Here is a 19,683-nt window from a genome sequence, read left to right on the forward strand (position 1 = left end):
TTCCCCAAAAATTTACAATGACATATAATCAACCATGAATGCACTGAAAAAAATCAATTATGGATCTGCATACAACTTCAGATAGGCTACATCAATAAAAGCTATTAAAGAGTAACAAACTCCCTTTCAGATACAAGTGCTGAAAGCATCAGCTGCACATGCATTGATTGATTGATGAGGAATTGCTGGAGACAATTATTTCTGCAAACCAGTCACTACCTCTTTCTACAGTGACTTTTAATGTTTTCTTCAGACTGCATAATACTGATATTTGTTATCATAGAATCAACCAGCTTGGAAGAGACCTCCAAGATCATCCAGTCCAACCTAGCACCCAGCCCTATTCAATCAACCAGACCATGGCACTAAGTGCCTCATTCAGTCTTTTCTTCAACACCTCCAGGGATGGTGACTCCACCACCTCCCTGGGCAGCCCATTCTAATGCTAATCACTCTCTCTAGCAAGAGAGAGTGTTCAGTTCTGGGCCCCCCAGTTTAGAAGGGACATTGAGACACTTGAGTGTGTCCAGAGAAGGGCGACGAGGCTGGGGAGAGGCCTTGAGCACAGCCCTACGAGGAGAGGCTGAGGGAGCTGGGATTGGTTAGCCTGGAGAAGAGGAGGCTCAGGGCAGACCTTATTGCTGTCTACAACTACCTGAGGGGTGGCTGTGGCCAGGAGGAGGTTGCTCTCTTCTCTCAGGTGGCCAGCACCAGAACGAGAGGACACAGCCTCAGGCTGTGCCAGGGGAGATTTAGGCTGGAGGTGAGGAGAAAGTTCTTCCCTGAGAGAGTCATTGGACACTGGAATGGGCTGCCCGGGGAGGTGGTGGAGTCGCCGTCCCTGGGGCACTTCAAGGCAGGATTGGACGTGGCACTTGGTGCCATGGTCTGGCCTTGAGCTCTGTGGTAAAGGGTTGGACTTGATGATCTGTGAGGTCTCTTCCAACCCTGATGATACTGTGTGACACTGTGTGATACTGTGTGAACTTCCTCCTAATATCCAACCTATACTTCCCCTGGCACAACTTGAGGCTGTGAAGCACTGAAGCAAAGAAGGAAGAAATGACATTGGATCCACAAACCATTTACATAAGGCTTAAGGGTTAAGCCTCATGGGGAGCTGCTGTGTGTTTCTCAGATGCATGCAGGGACCGGTATGGTGAGTCTCACATCGATGTGATGCTTAAGACAATACTGTTTACTGAAGCTAAGAGTGATGCTTCTCTAGTGGCTAATACAACATGTATCATTCTGATAGGTTACATAGCAGAATATGGGCTGTGCACACACCTAGAAGCAGACCTGACCAACCGGCCCCCCTAAGTCCCCCTTGCACAGCTAACTTTGCAGCTTCTCTGCCAACCTTCTCAAGGTCATTTTCCCTGCAGCTCTGCTTCCAGGCAACCAGCAATAGAACAAGGGGACACAGTCTCAAGTTGTGCCAGGGTAGGTCTAGGCTGGAGGTTAGGAGGAAGTTGTTGGCAGAGAGTGATTGGCACTGGAATGGGCTGCCCAGGGAGGTGGTGGAGCCAAGCCTGGCTGGGGCACTTAGTGCCATGGTCTGGTTGATTGGTGTGCTAGTTTGAAGCAAGCTGGAATGTTTTGGTAAAAGAACTAGGGCAGCCTAGACCTCCCCTGGCACAACTTCACACTGTGTCCCCTTCTTCTGTTGCTGGGTGCCTGGGAGAAGAGCCCAACCCCACCTGGCTACAGCCTCCCTGCAGGTAGCTGTAGACAGCAATGAGCTCTGCCCTGAGCCTCCTCTTCTGCAGGCTGCACACCCCCAGCTCCCTCAGCCTCTCCTCATAGGGTATAGGTACCACACTATCTGCTTCCTGACATGCACTCAGTAATGCTGATGCTGATATTGACTGGGGTGTTGGCAGAGCAGATCTGTCAAATCTTAGAGGTGGTTTAATGAACCCAGATGTCTGCTTCACCTGCCAGAGGAGCTCATACTGCTGCCATAGCAAAGCTGCCATAAGGGAACATAGGCTCCTGCTTCAGCTGCTTCCATACAATGCCCAGCATGAGGACCCTGTGTAGTGGAAGGCCCAAATTATGTCTAGAGTCCATATCCATCCCATGTCCTGAACACCTGCCCAAATACCCACCTTGCCCCCCCCTTCCTGCTGCTTCTTCCCAGGTGGAAGAAGTAGAAAAGCAGACAAATCCTTTGGCTCCTCTCAGTCACTCACAGCCCCCAGGTTTGGCCTTGTTTTGCAGCCTGCTTTGCTTTGTGATAAAGGCAGGACACATCCTAGGCCTGTGCAGCTTCCTTCTCTGGAGACACAGCTCAGGCCTGGCTCTAGGGCTGGTTCTGTCTGTTGCTGCTGGTCACAGACGCTGGTCAGAACGCCTCAAGCCCTGGCAAACTGCTTGTTTGCTGCTGCTGCTGTTCCGTTCGTGCCCGTTTGCCTTACTGCCTCTGGGAGCCACCACTCTGCACCGTGCCCAACTGGGCACTTGCCTGCCACTGGCAGCCCTGACCCTGCCTGCACTGAAACCAGTTTGGACACTGGAATGGGCTGCCCGGGGAGGTGGTGGAGTCGCCGTCCCTGGAGCTGTTCAAGGCAGGATTGGACGTGGCACTTGGTGCCATGGTCTGGCCTTGAGCTCTGTGGTAAAGGGTTGGACTTGATGATCTGTGAGGTCTCTTCCAGCCTTGGTGATACTGGGATACTGGGATACTGTGATACAGTTTACCCTTGGGCTGGGATGCAGCTGCCCACTTGAGCTCAGACGAGCCCCAGTGCAGGTAACAACACAGCAATGCCCTAGCAATGAGTTGCAGCACCAGGACTTGCCAGCCTGCCGCTGCAGCCTGCTGTGCCAGCCCCAGGGCTGACTCCTTGCTACACACAGCACCCGATCAGACTGCTCCAGCCTGCAAGCCTGCACCCTGCTGTGCCCAGGGGGCTGCTGACCACCCATTGACTCCCTGAGAGCCACGTGTACAGGGTTAACCCTCCAGGGGGGGTGACCTTGAACCTGACCCTAGGTGGTCTTGACCCCTCTCCAGGGGTGGGTCTGAACAGCACCAGGCTGTTCATGGTTGGCCTGGTCCCCCTTCCTGCCTAAAGGTCTTTAAAAGCAGGGGGAGCTTCCTGATTCTCTCTCTCTGCACTCCTGTGCTAGTTTGAAGCAGGCTAGAATGTTTTGGTGAGAAGGACTAGATTACAGGCTGTGAAATGAAAACAAGAGTGGTGTCTACTTCCCTCATAGGCTTACTCAGATGTATAAAAACATAAGTCAAAACATAGATAAGACACTCAGCACCACTCTCACCAGGGCTGCTGGCTGAGCTGCATCTCTCTAACCTCACCTCCATTTTGGGCTAACCTACTTTGCTTCCTAACTCCCTGGCTGAACCTCCATTCTTCCTTGGGACTGGGGTAAGGTTGAGAGGGGTAGGGGGAAGGTGCAGGGGTGGTTGAGAGCCCCTCCTGGGCACTCAGGTTTCTGGGAGGGGAGTTGTGTTTCCATATTACCTTTTACCTTGTCTATTTCTGTTTATAACTGTATATACTGTAAATATCTGCCTGTATATTGTGCCAGCTGTAAATATAAGCTTCGTTCATATTTCCAGAGCTGGCTGAGTCTAGTCTGGGTGATTTCCAAAGTGTGGGGGGGTGTGGGGAACACCCAAACCATCACAACTCTCTGCTTCCCTGCTTACCAGCATCACCATCCTGTTCCTGGTTCTCTTTGTTTTACCACGTGGCCATCACCCATGAGGCAGACAAAGCCATCACCATCAAAATCTGGTTGTATTTACACATTGTGTCTATGTTTTCCCTTCCCTGTACCTTTGTAACTTCCCTACCTCAGGTAACCTGTTTAAATTTATTGTTAAACTTCTCTTCTTTTCATCTTCCAAATCAGAGTGAGATTTGAGTGTGCTGACCTTTTCCTGTCTCTACATCTAACTCCTTTCTTTTGGGAAAGGAGGGGGAAGAGGGAAGGGCACTCTATAAATTGTTATTGGTTCTATCAAATATATTTGAGTCCCTGGGAATTTAAATTAGAACCCAGACAATTAATTTGGCATCTCAGCGTGGGGCTAGGTAGAAAATAATTATTTTAGACAAGATTTGGAAGTTAAAAATGGATTTTTTGAGAGTTTCAAGCATTTGGATGGCTATTTTGGTCATGCACTAACACCATGGAAGACTTGTTTCGTGTCCGTGGGCCTTCTCAGATGATGTGCTCCATCTGGACTGAGCAAGCAGCAAAGCCCCACTGCATCATTACCAGATGAATTCCACCACGTGCCTTTGACTAGATGTTTTTCTGTTTATGCTTTTGGAGCACAAATATTGAGGTTGTTAACCAGTGTGATAAACTGGGCCTGGATTTGTATCAGTGAGAATATAAAGGACAATGGCAAAGCCTAACTGCTGTGAATCCAGAGGGGATTATTCTGCTGTATTCCACATTGGTGCAGCCTCACCTGGAGAACTGCATGCAGTTCTGCCCCCCACAGTTTAAGAAGAATGGGAAGGTCCTTGGGAGCATCCAGAGGAAGGCAGCAAAGCTGGTGAAAGGGCTGAAAGAAATGTCCTGCAAGGAATGGCTAAGGATTTAGCCTAGTGTAGTTTGGAGAGCAGTCAGAGGGCTAACCTCATTGCTCTTCACAGTTTCCTGAGGAAGGGAAGTGGAAGTGGAGGTGCTGATATCTTCTCCTCGGTATCCAGCCATGGGATGCGAGGGAATGATTCAGAACTGTACCAGGGTACGTTTAGAGTGGATGACAGGAAGCATTTGTTTGCCAAGATTATGGTCAAACACTGGAACAGGCTGCCCAGAGAAGCAATCAATGCCCAGCACCTGTCAGTGTTTAAATGGTGTTTGGACAATGCCCTTAACAGCATGCTTCAATGTGAAGGATCCTGGATTGTTCAGGCAGGGCGGATGGGGGATAGATGCTCATTGTGGGCAATTGAGATACTTGATTCTCCTCTAATAGGTAAAATCCTCTGTTTGGAATGGTACAGGTAGGCCTGTGAAGGGCAGTGCATCTGATGATTGTTCAAGATGAATAGGCATTTACATTGTATTTTGGTTGCTAATAGAGTTTGCATGAACTCAAACTGTTGAACTAACTGCAGTTTAGGTCATGGTGAAGATTTATGTTAAAGTTCAGGTTGCAGGCTCCCAGTAAGGTGATAGTTGTGTGTAAAACACAGAAGTACACACATGGAAGTTCTTCACAGAGAGAGTGATTTCCCATTGGGATGGGCTGCCCAGGGAGGTGGTGGAGGCACCATCCCTTGAGGTCTTCAAGAAAAGCCTGGATGAGGCACTCGGTGCCATGGTCTAGTTGACTGGCTAGGGCTGGGTGATAGGTTGGACTGGATGATATTGGAGGTCTCTTCCAACCTGGATGATTCTGTGATTCTATGGCCTCACAAAATGCTGCAGACTGCTGGCCCTTATCCTTCTAGACTGCTGAAGAACTGTCAGCTTAATGAAAAAAACTACAGACATTAGCATGTGTCTGATTTTTTTATTTCCTATTTAGCCTACTAGAGACTTTTATCTTTCCCTTTCAGATCATTAAAATGATCCTGAAATGCTTCTATTAAGGATGTGCTTTTTGCACCATTTTCATTCTCATATTCCACTGAGTATGTAGATTCCAGCCTTTTGTTACTCCATTTCACAGGCCTACCCTTTCCACAGTCACTCAAAAGCTAGGCTGATTATTGTCAACCCTGGCCTGTGGATGCTTAAGGCAATCCTAGGCAAAAGTCTTGCAGGACTCAAACAACGAGATGCAGATTTTCTGCACGTTATCAAATGCTACCAGTGGAAATGGAAGACAATAGTGTGAGCAGATTGGATTTAGGCATGTTTTTGTTGTTGTTGCTGTGTGTCATCCCACATTCTGGTTTGGTTTAGTTTAATTGGATAGTAAATCTGCAACAGAGTAGATGAAAACACTACTTGAAACAGAAAGAGGAACACCAGGTAGCAACTCGCACTGCTTGTTGTGATGACCTAAAAGGCAACCGAGGTGGTCCAAATCTCCCTCTTGTGTAGCCTCTAACTATAGGATCATTTCAGGAACAGCTTACACTATCAGACTCCTAGCAAGCCACCTGGACAAGGTGCAAGCAGAGTCTGCCACAGCTCCCAGTGCTGCAAAGCTCAAAAGGGTATTGTCTTGTTACACAGTTTGTGTGAATAAAGAGGAGGGGGCACTGTCTGTGTACAGAGATAAGAGTGCTGGCCAGCCAGAGAGACCTGGACAGACAGAGCTGGGCACAGAGGGACCAAATGAGGTTCAAAAAAGACAAGTGCAGAGTCCTGCACCTGGAGAGGAATAATAAACTGTAGCAGGACAGGCTGGGAGGTGACTGCTGGAGAGCAGCCCTGTGGAGAGGGACCTGGGAGTGCTGGGGGAGAGCATCCATGGCACAGCAATGTGCCCTTGTGGCCAAGAAGGCCAATGGGATCCTGGGGTGCATTAAGCAGAGTGTGTCCAGCAGATCAAGGGAGGTTCTCCTGCCCCTCTACTCTGCCCTGGTGAGACCTCATCTTGACTTCTGCATTCAATTGTGGGCTCCCCAGTTGAAGAGGGACAGGGATCTGCTGGAGAGAGTCCAGCAGAGAGCTATGAGGATGATGAGGGGACTGAAGCTTTGCCTAATGAGGAAAGGCTGAGGGACCTGGGGCTGCTTAGTCTGGAGAAGACTGAGAGGGGATTGAATCAATGTTTATAAACATCTGAGGGCTGGGGGTCAGGAGGGGGGCAGGCTCTGCTCACTGCTCCCTGGGGTAGGACAAGCAGCAGTGGATGGAAGCTGCAGCACAGGAGGTTCCAGCTCAGCACAAGGGGCAACATCTTGCCTGGAAGGGTCCCAGAGCACTGGCACAGGCTGCCCAGAGAGGCTGTGGAGACTCCTCTGGAGCCTTTCCAGGCCTGTCTGGATGTGTTCCTGTGTGACCCTGCTCTGGCAGGGGTTGGGCTCTGGACTGGATGACCTTTTTGGGTCCCTTCCAACCCCTGACATCCTGTGAGCTGTGACTGCATGGAGAGCTCCCAGGCTGTTACAAATACAGTGAAAGGTGTCAGCAGAAATACACCTTTGAAAATGAAAAGCTTATCACCGGTGACATAAAACCACCTTAGGGACCTAACACCACACCTGCATTGTGTTTTCCCTGCTAGAAAAGCACAAGGACGGCAAACAAGACGCTTTTGGCTAAAAGCTGAGGGGAAACGAGTATCTGAGAAGACTCTCATTGCTCTCGTTGAATGTCCCCGGGTTACTACTTACAGATGGGATTCTCCCACAGCTGGAGGCTCTCTCCGAAGCTGCTCGATGCTGTCGGGCACGGAAGGAGAGCAGAAGAATTCGCTGTGACATACGTGACTTCAATGCATGGCTTCAGCTGCGTGGAGAACAGTGACAACAAGCACGGGCACAACGCCGGCGGCAGCCGCAGGCCTGCCCCGCCAGGCCCGCCCGCCCCGGCGGCAGCCGCCGCCCCCCGCAGCGCCGGCACGGCAGGGGGCGCGGGCGGCGCGGCAGAACTACGCTTCCCGGCAGCCGCCGCCGCGGCGGGAGGCGGGGGCGCGGGAGCGGGCGGCAGCTGTCGCGCAGAGCTCCTCGCTGCGGCCGGGAGCGTGGCGCTGCCGGCGCTGCTATGGCGCTCTCCGCGGCGCCCCTCAAGGTCTGCATCGTGGGCTCGGGAAACTGGTGAGTGCGGCGGCAGCCCCTGAGAGGGCTGACAGCCCAGCGGCGGCCCCGGGCTTCCTTGCCTCCGGTCGTGCCTGCCCGGGCCTTGCTATGGCTTCCCGCGCAGCGCCGTGGCGCCCCCGGCCCGCAGCCGGAGAGTTTGGCGCTGTGGCGGCGCTCCCCTCGCTGGTGGCGGTGGCGAGGGCAGCCGCGTCCTGGAGGCAACGGCCCCGGCGCTGCTGGTGCGATTGCGGCGGGCGTCTGGGTGCCCTTGTGCCGTAGGAGTGAGGTTCCTTAGCCCGTCGTCTCCCCCGGGGCTGGAAGCGCTGTCCCCGAGTGGAGGAGGCAGGAGGAGCCCCCAGCCGCGGCGTGCTCGGGGGCCCCGTCCGTCGCGGGGCTATTTTTACCGCGGCATGCCGTGTGTGGTTCGCCTGGCGCCCGTGACGTGGGCGTGGGGCGCTGAGCGTTCCGCTGCGCACAGCCGCTCACTGGGCACCGGGCACTGCCTGCGGGGCTCCCGGGGCAGGTGCACTGCTCCCCAGCGCTGCCGCTCGGGGGTTCCTGCCGTACCGTTTGCCCGGGTAGCTCCAAGCAGCGCAGCAAGACACTGGGTCGTTTGAAATAGCTGAAGGCTTTATTGCTTAAACTTACGGTTATGTCCGCAGAAAACAATAGATTAGCAATCAGTTCGCCGAGTGAAGGGTCACTTTATCAATCCATGCCCTTGCTGCTTCAGTTTCGCTGCCATTCCTGCTGAACAGTGAGCAGGGTTCCTGTTTACGGTAAGCTCGGCGTGTCCTGCAGGTGTGTTCCCAGCGGGTGTGATTGCTGACGCTGTGCACACATTATTTGTGATAACGTTAGGCTTTTTTCAGGCTGAATGCACCTTCACATGAGTCTGGTGTAGAGCAAAGTGCTGCAGATTATTAAACAAAACAGGCTTTTGTCAGGGCGGTCTTAGACTTGTTGCTCGCCCCCAGCTCCCTCTGAGCAATTGGTTATTGGTGCTGGTTTGCTTTTAATTAAGAATACCAGGAGCTGCCAAGGTATGTTTTGGTTTGTGATGGCAGTTGCAGTGCAGTAGCTCTTCCTTTCCCTGGCACTAGCGTGTAAATGGTCAGGGAGATGCTGTGCAGTGCAATGTGTGTCAGAAGATTCCATAGTTAGACATCATTCTTCTAGTAGTGTCGTTGTCATTCTTCCATACTTGAAATCTGTCAGAATGCTTTACAGGAAGTTTTTATGTCTGGCTCACTGTGAAACACACTTGCAGAAGCAAGAGGATTTGTAGATGTTATCGCAGGATGTGAGGGGTTGGAAGGGAGCTCTGGAGCTCTTTGGGTCCAGTGCTCATGCCAGAGCAGGACCATATAAACTAATGCAGGTCACACAGGAATGTATCCAGACAGGTCTTGAAAGTCTCCAGAGAAGGAGGCTCCACAACCTCTCTGGGCAGCCTGTGCCAGTGCTTTGGGACCCTTAAAGAGGTTCCCCCTTGGGTTGAGGTGGAACCTCCTGTGCTGTAGTTTGCATCCGTTGCCCCTTGTCCTGTCACAGGACACAAGTGAGTGAAGGCTGTCCCTTCCTTCTTGACACCCAGACCTCATGTCCCCTCTCAGTCTTCTCTCCACATGAAACAGACCCAGGTGTCTCAGCCTTTCCTCATCAGGCAGTGCTCCAGTCCCTTAATCATCCTTGTGGCCCTTTGTTGGACTCTCTCAAGTCGATCCTTATTGCTCCTGAACCGGGGAGCCCAGAACTGGATGCAGTATTCTAGGTGGGGCCTCACTAGGGTAGAGTAGAGGGGCAGGAGAACCTTCCTCTGTCTGCTGGACACACTCTGCCAATAAATAACCATGGGGTTTTTTTTTTCACCTCATTGGATCAGTCTAATAAAAAGAGAAGTCAGTTGTCAAATAAGTCTAATAAAAAGAGAAGAAGAGGGTGAGTATTTGGGTGGCAGTGTGTCTGTATCTGTGATGCTGAGAGAAAGACATGCTACTACCAGCATTATGTATCCTCTTTTGGGGATGAATGCATTCAAATAACTGATAGTCTATTTCTTGTTTGATAGCAATGTGCTGTTTGTTTCTTTTCCTAGCAGTAAAGCAGAAACCAAAGTAATACCAAAGTTTAAATTGCAGTAGCTGTCCCATGTCCTTCCCCTCTGCCCCCTAGTGCTTCTGAAAACCATCATTCTTGGAGAGGTAGGTAATCTCTTCCCCAGAGGCCAAGGAATGACAGACTGCAAAGAGCACTGTTGTTCAGTGATGTATGTAACCATTGAATTCAGCAGGGCTTAATCTGAATTGTGTACCTGTGTATGTAAGTGACTTTTTGAACTGGGGTCTGTAACCCTAAAGCACTTAATGCTCAAAAGCAGGTCATAGAAAGAAACTGAAACATGTCCATCTTGTTGTTGATATTTTGGGGTTATATGTTTTTTAGCCTAGGCTAGTGGAGTGTGTGACTGATGTTCCTAAACTGTGAGCTTGGAAATAGATGAACTGAGTGGCATCATTAGCAGTTCAGAGTCTATGGGGGGTTTGGGCTTCTGTGTGAGGTGATTCTGCCTCACAAGTGGCAGTGAGTGGATGGATATCTTTGCTTTCTCACAGCAATTCAACTCATATCTGGGATGAAAAAATCATTAAAGGAACTTGGTATCAACAGTCACTGTTTAGAAGGGTTGAACCGGTCACTTTAACTGCTAAACTACTTTTAGTTAGTTCTTTGGTCTGTTTACTAAGGGGAAGGTGACCTTAACAATGAAGCTGGCTTGGCAAGGGTCACTTGACACCTAAGGGAAGATCATGGGATGGGTCATATGGCTCACAAGGCACCAAAAAGCAGGAGCTGTGCTTTTTGCTGGCCTTGCCTATTTAGGGTTACTTAGCTGATAGATAAGTGATTGTATCAGGATCTTAGGACATAAAGTAAGCTTTCTGGAATGTGCAGCTTGGGAATGTGCCTTGGAACCTCAGGATTCAAGGACGGTGCCCAGGATCAGTTAGAACACTGCAAATGCTGCCCTGAACATGTACTAAAGCTTGCTTTTCTGAGAGTGCTTCCAGGGCAGGTTGACAGGGTGTGCAGGGACAGAATTTATCCCTGTTGGTTTCCCTAAAATGGTTGTTAATTAATCTGATTGCTGAACTTGAACAGAAACTGTAGTGTTTTGAAAGAGATGGAAGCTTCTAGGACAGATGGGTTTGTACAGTTAGGAACTTGCAGTAGGAAAATAGGAGGTAAAAACTACAGCTTGAGGTGATTTTTACAGGGGCAAGTTGTAGAGATAGTCAGTGGTGTTATTTGTACTTGCATCTTGTGACCTCCACTGGTGCTAATATGAGGGCAAATTCAGGAGTTTCTTAGCCTTGTGATATTAGAGTGATGAATCATAGACTCAACCAGGTTGGAAGAGATCTCCAAGCTCACCCAGCCCAACCTAGCACCCAGCCCTAGCCAATCAACCAGACCATGGCACTAAGTGCCCCAGCCAGGCTTGGCTTCAACACCTCCAGGGATGGTGACTCCACCACCTCCCTGGGCAGCCCATTCCAATGCCAATCACTCTCTCTGCCAACAACTTCCTCCTGACATCCAGTCTAGACCTGCCCTGGCACAGCTTGAGACTGTCCCCCCTTGTTCTCTTGCTGCTTGCCTGGCAGAAGAGCCCAACCCCACCTGGCTACAGCCTCCCTGCAGGTAGCTGTAGGCAGCAGTGAGCTCTGCCCTGAGCCTCCTCTGCTGCAGGCTGCACACCCCCAGCTCCCTAAGCCTCTCCTCACAGGGCTGTGCTCCAGCAGACCACTTTTGATGCACTCTTGCAGTGAAGGGCAGGAGACAAAGCAGGTATCCTGCTGAGTGCCCATCAGAGAGAGTTTTCAGAAGTGTTAAGTGGATGTGATTGCATTTGGGCTTACCTTGATATTGTTTGTGAGGAAAGGAACTGCTGTGTGGCATGGATCTGTCTTGTCCAACGTGAACAGGTTTAACAGTCTCTCAGAGCATGTCAGGGTTAAGGTGTATGAGGTAATCTTCGACTGTTTTCTCCTTCTGCAGTTGACACCAAGTCTTCCAAATTAGCTCACACTAGCACTGTTATTGCTAGGAGTGAATGGGCGAGGTTTGCCTTCTCTTTGCCTCGCAGTGTGTCAGAAGTATGCAAGGAGAGCCAGATATTCCAGCAGACTGTTTCAGAGTGCACACTGGGGAGTGTTAGGGCAGAGAAAAGAAGAGAGGCTTGCTTGTTTGATTAGCAGGTGTGGGGAGCTGGTATTTCCACAGAGCAGTCTTAGACTCAGTTATTTGACCTTGGCACAACAGCTATTGCAACATAACAGGAAATGAGGAGCCAGAAAAGCTGGCCAGCAGGATCTTCCTGAAGTCAGGAACTCAGACTAGGCAGAGCTTCTCTTTTTAAATGCTACATTCAAAGGCTGAGAAAAAAGACAAGCAAGATAAGTGGGAAATAGTAACAGAGTTAGTGTCTCACTCAAGTAGTGCACACTGCCAGATGTGCTGGCAAACTCCTTGAAAGTCCCAGTCAGAAAGTTGCTGAATCAGTTATTTTTGTCCCTATCTTCTGTTCACTAAGCAAGAATGTGTTGTGGAGTTCAAAACCGAAGACAGTAACTTGCCAGAATCCAGACTTTGTATATAAATCTACAGTAGTATCACAGAATCTCAGGGGCTGGAAGGGACCTCCAAAGCTTACCAGCCCAGCCCCGAGCCAGAGCAGCATCTCCTAGACCAGATCACACAGGAATGCATCCAGACAGGTCTTGAAAATCTCCAGGGAGGGAGACTCCACAACCCCCCTGGGCAGCCTGTGCCAGGGCTCTGTCACCCTTACAAGGGAAAAATTCCTCCTCATGTTTCAATGAGACTTCCTCTGCCTCAGCTTCCACCCAGTGCCCCTTGGCCTGGCACTGGGCATCACCCAGCAGAGCCTGGCTCCAGCCTCCTGGCACTCACCCTGCACATATTGATAACCACTGCTGAGGTCACCTCTCAGTCTCCTCTTCTCCCAGCAGCACAGCCCCAGCTCCCTCAGGCTCTCCTCCTAGCAGAGCTGTTCCATTCCCTTCAACATCTTTGTGGCTCTGTGCTGGACTCTCTCAAGCAGTTCTGTGTCCCTCTTGAACTGGGGGGGCCCCGAACTGGACACAGTACTCCAGATGCAGCCTTACCAGGGCAGGGTGGAGGGGCAGGAGAACCTCCCTCAACCCACTAACCACAGCCCTTCTGATCCACCCCAGAATGGCACTGTCCCTCCTGGCCACCAGAGCACATTGCTGGGTCATGGTCACCCTCCCATCCACTAGGACCCCCACATCCTTTTCCCCTGCACTGCCTTCCAACAGGTCAGTCCCCAACCTATGCTGATACCTGCCACTGTGCTCAGAGAACTAAAAGCACTTTCTGAGGAGCACATACCTGTGCCGTGTTGAATGTGATTCATACTGGTTGTGTGGTTCTGAAATGTGGGTGTTGAGCTGGTGAGTGGTCTGCCATTGCAGTGAAAACTGCTCTGTGCCTGCAGATCTAGAATCTGAGCTTGGTGAGAGATGGCTGACAATTGTGGCTCCTGTATCACCTCCTGAACCCAGAGGAATTTGCAGTGTTTGAAGTTCTATCAGTGAAATAAGTTCCAGTCTTTTAAGATACACAATTTTATGGTTTAACTGGAAAAATCTACTTAGGATACTGTCATTTCTTCTTCCACTACTTACAAATTGACCTTGGGCCTGTGATAGCACACATTGGTGATGCAGAACACTGAGTTGTGCCATATTAAAAGCTCTTAGAGCAGAGTGAATTTACTTGATTTAGTGTCAGCTTTGACTGCATTTATTACTAGCAATGTGCACAAGCAGTATAGAGGAGTGAGTGAGTATTCAAAAAGCTGAGGTGTTGCTGTCTACAACTACCTGCAGGGAGGCTGTAGCCAGGTGGGGTTGGTCTCTTCTGTCAGGCAAGCAGCAACAGAACAAGGGGACACAGTCTCAAGTTGTGCCAGGGCAGGTCTAGGCTGGATGTTAGGAGGAGGTTCTTCACAGAGAGAGTGATTGGCATTGGAATGGGCTGCCCAGGGAGGTGGTGGAGTGGCTGTGCCTGGAGGTGTTGAAGCCAAGCCTGGCTGGGGCACTTAGTGCCATGGTCTGGTTGATTGGCCAGGGCTGGGTGCTAGGTTGGGCTGGCTGAGCTTGGAGCTCTCTTCCAACCTGCTTGATTCTATGATTCTTGCACCCTATTAAAATGTGCAGTTTCCACATACAGACAAAAGCCTGAGATTGACTCTGTATTTTTATAGCATCTTTCCAAATTCTTGTTTTGTCTGCTTGGTGACTTTTATCAGTAATTATCAACCCGCCTTCTTATCTCAGAAAAGGAAGTTAGGTTAACAGATATTAAAAGTTTGTATCTTTTTAGCTCATACAGCCTTCAGGAATGGAAACTTCTTTCTTCTTTTGTGCAGCTTCAGTAGTTCTGACTGACTTCATTGTTGATTTGAGTAGTAAAAGCAGGCACTGTTGCCCAGTTCTCACTGTATGCTCTTGGGGAGAAAATGAGGCTGACAGCAATGGAATTGTCAGCCTGCAAATTCAGAGGATGCCATTGCAACAATTAGATTCTGTCAGGTTGGCAGCATAACCATAAATCTTATAGTTTTTGCTAGATATAAATGCTTCTTGGCTTTAAATGCACACCTGTATTGTACAGCAGTTGATGGCTCAGTCAAAGAAAGCTTCCTGTTTCTAAGGTGAAAGTGATCCTTGTTTTGAAATTGAGCATGTCACTTTTACCACTGCTTTGAAGATCTTGTGTGTGATACCCTGTGCTGGGCTGCAGCAAGAGCAGTGTGGGTACAGGCAAGGGAGGGGATTCTGCCCCTTGGCTCTGCTCTCCTCAGACCCTACCTGGAGTCCTGAGTGCAATTCTGGAGCCCCCAGCACAAGCAGGACATGGAACTGTTGGAGCCAGTGCAGAGGAGGCCACCAAGATGCTGAGAGGGCTGCAGCAGCTCTGCTCTGAGGACAGGCTGAGAGAGTTGAGGCTCTGCAGCCTGGAGAAGAGAAGGCTTTGAGGAGACCTTGGAGTGGCCTTGCAGGATCTGAAGGGGGCTCCAGGAAGGCTGGGGAGGGACTACTGACAAGGTCTTGTAATGACAGGACAAGGAGGAATAGGTTTGAACTGGCAGAGGGGAGATTCAAAGTAGATGTTAGGAAGGAGTTGTTTGCAGTGAGGGTGGTGAGACACTGGCACAGGTTGCCCAGGGAGGTTGTGGCTGCTCCCTGCCTGGATTTGTTCAAGGCCAGGTTGGATGAGAGGCCCTAAGTGACCTGTTCTAGTGGGAGGTGTCCCTGCCTATGGCAGGGAGCTGGAACTCGATAATCCTTGAGGTCCCTTCCAACCTAAACCATTCTATATAATCCTTTTGATCTGTGGAAGTACAGTAACCCAAACCCTCTGTTTGCCAGTAAGCAGGCAAAATAAGTAAACTCATTTCCAGTAAATGCTTCAGCCCAGCCTACTTTAGATATATTTGAGAGAAAGCAGCAGATGTGAATGACTGCTGTATTTTTCCACTTGTCTTACTAGGTGACAAAGGCTGCATCGTAACCAGTTGATAACCTGTGAGTTTGCATATCTTAGTGTGATGGTTTGGGAGTTACTCAGCCCCTGCACTTAAGTAAGTCACCCAGACTAGACTCAGCTGCCTGGAAGTTAAAGAATGAAGCTATATTTACAGCTTAGCAGAATATACAAGCAGATATATACAGTTATATACAAGATAAAGGTAGTACAGAACCACAGTACCCCTCCCAGAAATCAGAGTCCCCAGGAAGGCTCCCAACCCAATCCCCCCTTCCCCCTCCCTCTTTCCCTCCCTTCAGAAATAACCAGATCAACCCACGTATATCTCAGGTGATAAACCTGGAGATCTGAGGTGAGATGTCAAAAAGAGACGATGAGGAGGTTAGAGGAAAAAGGGTTGGGTGGGTTGGAGAGTTGGCAGAGTAAGGCACAGAGAGCAGACCACCAGGAGGAAGGCGCAGCCAGAAGTGAGAGCTGAGCAGTGAGTGGCTTGTGAGTGTTGTGACTGGTTGTGTTTCTCAGCTGAAGAATGGGTGATCCAGGGCACCTACTGGTTCTTCCTTCTCGCAGCTAAGGATTTCATTTCCCTCAGTAAAACATTTCAGTTAGGCTCAAACATCACACTTGGAGACAGTCTCTTTCTCCTAGAGTAAAATCCTAATTGTTCTTAGGCTGTTTGCTGTTCTTTCCCCCAGGGGTTCTGCAGTTGCCAAAATAATAGGCACTAATGTAAAAAAACTGCAGAAATTTGCCTCTACAGTGAAGATGTGGGTCTTTGAGGAGAACATCAACGGGAGAAAGCTGACAGACATCATAAACAAGGAACATGAGAATGTGAAGTATCTCCCTGGATACAAGCTTCCAGATAACGTGGTAAGGCTCAGAAGCTGAATGCCGGTTATGGGTGGGGGGAATGTTGCTCATGCCATGAATGGAGGTAGAAACTTCTCTTGTTACCACCACTACTAGGGTTTATGATGTTCCAGACCTATGCTATTTTACAGGTAAGATCTGAAATTGGAACAGGTGAACTCGTGGATCTGTGCAGGGAGGTCAAACCAACACATTGGACTCTCTTGGGGTTTTTTTTTCCCTCATCTCAATTTTTGTCTTTGTGTGACTTCAGCTTCCACAGAGGGAAGCAAATGTGAAAATGAGGGCAGGAGTAATAGCTCTGACCACACCTATTAAAAGAAACCAAACACCCCAACTTTGGAAGGGAGCTGATTGGTGAGAATTCTGAAGCTCTTAGGAAGTATTGAAGGATAAGAACTAGAGTGTTTCTCAAGCCAGCTGCAAGCTATTTGCAGTTTATCTGTTTCTCAGTTGTGTTTCAACTCAGTGCAGTCAGATCAGCATGGTAGTTGTAGCGCTGCTAGGGCAGAGCAGTGAGACTCCACATCTGTTCTGTGCTGGTGTAACATGCTAATGGGTGGGCAGGTGATGGCTCTTGCTCACAGAACATTATGGGAAAAGGCTGCAGCAGCTGACAGTTCAGTAGAGTTTTCGGGCAGGAAAAACATGATTTGATGTGCTTTGCAGTTTTCTCTTTAACAGTAATGCTGAAAGCACATTTCCCTGGCCTTCAGCAAGTGAATCATAGAATCAGGCAGGGTTGGAAAGGGACCACAAGGATCATCCAGTTCCAGCCTCCCTGCCATGGTCACAGACTCCCTACCCTAGATCAGGCTGCACACAGCCTCAGACAGCCTGGCCTTCAATACCTCCAGGGATGGGGCCTTAAACACCTCCCTGGGCAACCCATTCCAGGCTCTCACCACTCTCCTGCTCAACAACTTCCTCCTCATGTCCAGGCTGAATCTCCCCACCTCCAGCTTTGCTCCATTCCCCCCAGTCCTGTCACTCCCTGAGAGCCTAAAAAGTCCCTCCCCAGCTGTTTTGTAGGCCCCCTTCAGATCCTGGAAGACCACAAGAAGGTCACCTGGGAGCCTCCTCTGCTCCAGATTGAATAGCCCCAACTCTTTTAGTGGTGAAACTGCTCTCAGCAGTGGTGCTCCTGCTGCCCACTCCCTGCTCACTCAGATTTTCTCTCTATCAATAAATAAGTCAAGCTTCTTGCTGCATTTAAAACCTGAGTCTTGTTTTAGGATGGTGGTTAAGTGTCACTTTCTTAAAGAGTAAACAGAATCTATGAGTACAGTGAAAGAGAATGTGAACTGGTAAGTGTAAGAGGTCTGGCAAAGAAATCTGAGTAAGTCATGAAGTAAAGAAACTACTTTTCTGCATGTAATAAGTTACAGAGTTTTTTTTGTCAGAGAAGTCAGATTCTCTTTCTACATTTCTTTCTTTAGGCTACTTAGAATCGTAGAATGGGTTAGGTTGGAAGGGACCTCAAAGCTTGTCCAATTCCAAGCCCCTGCCATAGGCAGTGACACCTCCCACTAAGAGAGGTCACTCAAGGCCTCATCCAGCCTGGCCTTGAACACCTCCAGGGATTTGAATGTTATGGAGCATTTTGAATTTTGGGGGCACTAACTCTGCTGGTGGCTCTGAAGATGCCTGTTTCAAAACATAAAATAACTTGTTTGAAAGCTTAGGTTGTTTTGCTGTTCTGAAAAGTTCATGTTAGTGTTTATTTCAGATGGTGAGGCACAATGGTTTGTAGCATTTGGTATAGATTTCAAAACCTGCCTTTACTTGTGGGTAGTGTTCATTTTAAGGAGTTATGTGGCCTTTCTCTCCTCTAACTGCACAGGTTGCTATCCCAAACCTTAATGAAGCTGTACAAGATGCAGACTTGCTGGTTTTTGTCATTCCTCATCAGTTCATTCATAAAGTCTGCGATGAAATCACAGGGCGAGTGCCTAAGAAAGCTCTTGGTATAACTCTCATAAAGGTATGGTAAATAGTGTGTGTTAAGAACTGAGGTTGGGTCATGGCATAGTGTTTTGGTACCAAAAGTCTCTGTGTTATTCATTTTGTTGTTCTGTTAAACCTCTCTAGGTGTAAGATTGGAATTTCTCTTGGTCAGTAAGGGGTGGTTGTGCTGTGCTTTATTTGAGGCAGGAAAAGGAAAACGAGGCTGTGCAGAAGACTTTTTAAGAGCAAGAGGGGAGCAAATATGTTTTGCACCAGCAAGCCTTCCAATCTTTTATTTGTTGTTCCCAAACATCATCAGATGAAGCACAGAGGACAAGCATAAAGATTTGATTGTTAACACACATCCCACGTGCTGAGTTGATAGTTCTGCTGAGAGAGTTTCACATGACTGAGAGGATAGTGCTCCTGTTCCTGTGAAATAGGTTGGCACAAGAGAGTGTTCAGCATGGCCCAAATAGACAGTTCCAGCATAGGAAACAGGAGGGGGCAGAGGTGCAGGAATTGTTCCACTGGAATGTTTATAGTTCTGGTGGCAGGACTTTAAAATGTGCATGAGCTGCCTGCTTTTTTTAACTCCCTCTGTATTTAGCTCCAAAGCTATTCCCACAAGGTCTGGAAGGTTCTCGTTTGTGTTGCCTTTAACTTATTTGAGAGTAGGCTATTTTTTCAGCACACATTCCCTTGTTTACTGTCATTTCTAGGCAGTGATACACTTAACCCTGTTGCTGGGTACTGTAAGCTTGTCCCTTCAGTTTGGCTAAGCCAAGCAAACCTGTGTTGTGTTGCCAGTGCAGACCTGATGTGTTGCTGAGATGTATGAAAAAGTAGTGCTCCCTGAGTGCACTTGCTGCATTTTGTACAGAATGTTAAAAGGTTGAATGCAGAAGCAGCAAAAACCACATGTGCTGGTTAGAGGCTAACTGGAATATTTTAGTGAGAAGGATTAAATTATAGGCTGTGAAAAGGAAACAGTGCTGATGTCTGCTGCACTCTTATCCATCTCAGCAAGCCTACATGCAAGAACACAAAACACAAATAAGACAGAAGAGTCAGAGTGTGTGTGTGTCTCTGTTGCAGTTGGTGCCCTGGGCTGCTTCTGTGTAACTAATCCTTCTGCTTCTAACCCCCCTTGCCAATCCTCCAACCTCTCCTTGCACATAAGGCAAACTCTGGGACAAGGTAGAGGGGTGGAAAGAAGGTGGAAGGGTGGCTGGGAGCCCCTCCTGGGGCCTGAGTTCTGGGAGGGCTGCTGTGTTTCTGTATTACTTTTAACTTGTAAATTTCTATATATAGCTATATACATTTGTGATATGTTGTAACTCTCTGCTTGTATCTTGTGCTGAGCTGTGAATATAAAGCTTCATTCCTTAACTCCCAGCTGGCTGAGTCTAGTCTGGGTGATTTCATAAGAGTGGGGGGCCAGGGAACTCCCAAACCATCACACCACACAACTGTCCTAGGTGCACTTAAGTTTGTCTCTCTGAAGCTGTGCTTCTTTATTCTGTAAGCTCAGAGTAATTTTTATCCAGCTTTAATTTGCTGAATGTGG

The 19,683-nt window shown here is 49.0% G+C and overlaps 1 protein-coding gene across 3 annotated transcripts in view; it reads left to right on the forward strand.

Moving 5' to 3' along the window:
* Positions 1-7,577: 7,577 nt before the first annotated feature.
* GPD1L (glycerol-3-phosphate dehydrogenase 1 like) overlaps positions 7,578-19,683 on the forward strand; it is a 40,121-nt gene continuing 28,015 nt past the window's right edge. For all 3 annotated transcript variants that reach the window (XM_064169704.1, XM_064169705.1, XM_064169706.1), the window contains exons 1-3: positions 7,578-7,709; positions 15,989-16,166; positions 18,010-18,150. In XM_064169704.1, the coding sequence (XP_064025774.1) occupies positions 7,657-7,709; positions 15,989-16,166; positions 18,010-18,150 (372 nt within the window). In that variant the 5' untranslated portion in view covers positions 7,578-7,656. The remainder of the gene's footprint in view (positions 7,710-15,988; positions 16,167-18,009; positions 18,151-19,683) is intronic.

This window comes from Pogoniulus pusillus, chromosome 32, assembly GCF_015220805.1.
Source record: "Pogoniulus pusillus isolate bPogPus1 chromosome 32, bPogPus1.pri, whole genome shotgun sequence".
NCBI classification, from domain to species: Eukaryota; Metazoa; Chordata; class Aves; order Piciformes; family Lybiidae; genus Pogoniulus; species Pogoniulus pusillus.